General features: G+C 30.8%; 1 protein-coding gene across 3 annotated transcripts in view; it reads right to left on the reverse strand.

Moving 5' to 3' along the window:
• epb41l4a (erythrocyte membrane protein band 4.1 like 4A) overlaps window positions 1–4,095 on the reverse strand; it is a 52,222-nt gene that overhangs the window by 5,134 nt on the left and 42,993 nt on the right. For all 3 annotated transcript variants that reach the window (XM_016440603.1, XM_016440602.1, XM_016440601.1), the window contains 2 exons: window positions 2,883–2,960; window positions 1,595–1,705 (listed from right to left, as the gene is read on the reverse strand). In XM_016440603.1, the coding sequence (XP_016296089.1) occupies window positions 1,595–1,705; window positions 2,883–2,960 (189 nt within the window). The remainder of the gene's footprint in view (window positions 1–1,594; window positions 1,706–2,882; window positions 2,961–4,095) is intronic.

The raw sequence follows: 4,095 nt of genomic DNA on the forward strand, positions 1-4,095 counted from the left end.
TATAGTGTGTATTAGCGTGTAGATTTCAATCTAATCTAATTGTCAGACTCTTCAAATTTCATATTAAGAAATTCTTTTAACCCAAAAAGCAAATTATGCTCCCTTCGAACTGGATTTCTTTAAAATACAAATCTTTGCAATCCCAGGCTATCTGTAATCAGAAGCACATTCATAACTGGAATATAATTTAATTTCATTCATATAATCCTTTCTGGATTACAATCCACCATTAAAATGATGCATTTAATTATTCCGGCTGCTGTGAGAAAAGGCTATAAATGATCCTCCACCTGCAGGATCCTCACATGCGATAGCCTAGTAGCCGGCACAACTTCTTTATGTTTACAGACGTGACGTAATGACTCAGCAGCATGCTCAATTTCCCGCGAAAACCAACCCGTACCACTCAGATTAGAAAACATTATTAGAAGCTAACCGCTGTGAATCGGGCTAAAGTAAGGCGATAGTTTCGAACACTGGCTGGTTACGCACTTGCTCAAATATTGATTTCGGATCATTTTTAACCAAAAAAAAAGTTATGGACTGCAGCTTTAAGCTTTAATTCAATTAAACAAAAATACGTTTTAGTTTATTTTTTAGTTACTTTATTTCCAGTTAGCAATTCTAGTGCTTCAAACTGAACTAAACGAAAATTAGAAATATTGCCTGGGCAACTAACTTAAGTTTTTCATCTAGTATTTATATTTTATTTTATTTCAATTAAGCTTTAGTTCATTTAACAAAAACTAGTTTGTTTCATTTTTATTTATTTTATTTCCAGCTAGCAATTTTAGTGCTTCAGATTAAACTACCGTATTGGCCCGAATATAAGACGACCCCCCCTTTTCCAGATGTACCTTTTGGAAAAAGGCTTTTTAAAAACCAAATCTTGTTTTTTCTCAGTAAAACACATTTTGTCTTCAATTATTTTCATATTGCATATTTTTCCTATTTTAATTTTTAAAAACATCGTCTTATATTCGGGTCAATACGGTAAATGAAAATTTGAAATACTGCATTGGCAAGAAATTTAAATGTCTAAAATTAAGTTTTTCATCTAATATTTATATTTAATTTTAATCATACTTTAATTCATACTTTTGAATGAAATTAAATTTACTTAATTTCATTCAAATTTTATTTATTTAATTAAATTAACAAAAATGTTTTAAAGGGGTCATATGATGCGATTTCAATTTTTCCTTTCTCTTTGGAGTGTAACAAGCTCCTGGTGCACAAAGAAGATCTGTAAAGTTGCAAAGACTAAAGTCTCAAATCCAAAGAGATATTCTTTATAAAAGTTAAGAGTCAACTGTTGGTTGAAAACAACCCAATTGCTAGGTTGGTCCATATTTTACCCAGCACTGGGTTGTGTTTAACCCAGCATTTTTAGAGTGTAATAACCCTGGATGCAACTCTTTGTGTTTGGCTTCTTACTACAAAATACATTTGTTCCAGTTTATTCCCACTAGAGGGAGCATCTGGATTGAGATTCAGCACTGATGTTCAAACGACTCTCATGCGCTTCTTCAAATGCATTAACACTCAAGGTCATAAATGAGTCTGAATGCAGAAGCGAGATGCATGTGCACACCTGCGGCGGGCCGAGTGAGACGTCTCGTTCTCGCTGCCTCCTGAGGGTGAACGTCTGTGAGCTTTGGGGAATTTGGGAGATTTGTTCCGCTCACTGGAGTTGTACAGACCGCTGAGGAAAAACAAAGACGGGACGGCTTAGAGAGGACAAGAATGCACAAATAAAACAGACGCAAAAACTACAATGGCATTAGTATGGAATACCATAATAACATACCGTAGTCCATGAATATAAATCAGTGCTGTTATTGTTAAGTTAAACTATTAAAAATCGTTTTCAGTAACTGAAATAATGACATAACATAAAACAGAAATACTAGATGAATAACGTAAAAAGCTTAAAGAAAAAATGTTAACTTGGCAACTACATGAAATAAAATAAGTTTAATAAAATAAGCTTAAGCTGGAGTACTAAAAATTAAAGCTATATAGAAATAGAAAAAAAATTTCCACAAAATTACTAAAACAATCTTATATTAAAATGAAGACTGAACATATAAAATAAAAGCTAATTCAAAATATAAATACATTTAACTAAATGGAAAAAAAAATTTAAGGTAAGTGTTAAAATTTCAACCGTATAGAAATATATATATAAAATAACAAAATTATTTAAACTTAAATTAAAATGAACACTGAAAAAGAAAAAGCTAAAATATAAATAAATACAACTAAATGAAATAAAACAAGTTTAAGTTGAAATGCTAAAATTTAAGCCATACAGAAATATAAAAAACAACACCTAATAAAAATGACTGAAGCGCACAACAAAATTATTAGAACAAAGTAAAATTACAAATGAAAATATAAAAATAAAAGCTAATTCAAAATATTAATAAATACAGCTAGATTAAGATATGTTTAAGGTGAAGTACCGAAATTAAAGGTATATAAATATATATATATATATATATATATATATATATATTAAAAAATGACTAAAGCACATAACAAAAAATAAATAAAATTAAAACAGAAAATATAAAAATAAAAGCTAATTCAAAATATTATTAAATACAGATAAAAGTACTGAAATTAAAGCTATATAGAAATATATAAAAAACAACTAATGACTAAAAATTTACTAATGCACATAATAACATTATTAAACCTTAGAAAATTAAACTGAAAACTGAAAATATAAAAATAAAACATTCAAAATATTAATAAATACTATACAAAATAATACTAAAAAAATACTGATATGAATCCAACAGCACAATGGTAATTATGAGATATATCTGTGTTCATTGTTATTAATCTTTGAACACAGACTCTCAGTGCTGTACCTTTGTGGGGCGTCTTCCTCCCATGGTGCACTGGGCTTGTTCTGCGGCTCTGAAGTGCTGTCTGTCTTTGCTTTGGGACTTTTGGGGAAAATGCAATGAAACAGTGTTGACTTCAGTGGTTTCATTTGAGATAGTCTGTAAAAGCTTGACACTCTAAAATGAGATCTCAATGGTTTCTCCAGATTACTGCACTGAATCTCCTGCATCTCAGGTGTTTCTCCTGAGAAAAAGATCCCAATAATCTCACACGGATCTACTCCAGTTTCAGAAGATCTCAATATGAATATCACTTTCTCCCAGGATCACATGACCTGAGCTGCTTTGCACATTCATTTTATAGACTGGATGTCAACTACTGACTCATTTGGGTCTATTTTTAGTTCTCTTTAGGAGAAACATCCGAGAAAAAGTTGATACACTAATGAAACGAGAACTTCATCAAGTGTCTTAAACTGAAAATGATTTTCTTCCTCAGTATTTTTTTTGTTTTTTCCAGCCCAAATATCTAAACATTTTTAAATCAAGATACACTTAATTGAGATATAAAGTCTTGTTTTCTGAAAAATGCATCAAAATAAAGTGAGTTTATGCTTAAAACAAGAAGAAATATCTGTCAATGAGGTCAGAAAAATAATTTCCCCTTTGAATTAAGTTTATGTTTCTGACGTCATCGGCGGATATTTATTTTAAGCTTAAACTCACTTAATTATCATCAAGAAAACAGGACTTAACATCTTAACATCAAGTCATTTTGCTTCTCCACTAAATGTATCTGGATTTAAGAATGTCTACACTGCAAGAAATTGTTCTTCCTCAGTACTTCTGTCTTGTTTTTCAGTACAAATATATATGCACATTCGTAAAGCATGATGCACTTACTTAAGAATCAAAATAACTTGATATTAAGTCTTGTTTTCTGAAAAACATTATTAGAATTAAGTGAGTTTATGCTTAAAGGGGTCATATGATGTTGCTAAAAAGAACATTATTTGGTGTATTTGGTGTAATGAAATGTGTTTATGCGGTTTAAAGTAAAAAAAACACATTATTTTCCACATACTGTACATTATTGTTTCTCCTCTATGCCCCGCCTTCTGAAACGCGTAGATTTTTACAAAGCTCATCGGTCTGAAAAGCGAGGTGTGCTGTGATTGGCCAGCTATCCAGTGCGTTGTGATTGGCCGAATACCTCAAGCGTGAGACGGAAATGTTA

Source organism: Sinocyclocheilus anshuiensis, unplaced genomic scaffold (assembly GCF_001515605.1).
Source record: "Sinocyclocheilus anshuiensis isolate Anshui unplaced genomic scaffold, SAMN03320099.WGS_v1.1 scaffold443, whole genome shotgun sequence".
NCBI classification, from domain to species: Eukaryota; Metazoa; Chordata; class Actinopteri; order Cypriniformes; family Cyprinidae; genus Sinocyclocheilus; species Sinocyclocheilus anshuiensis.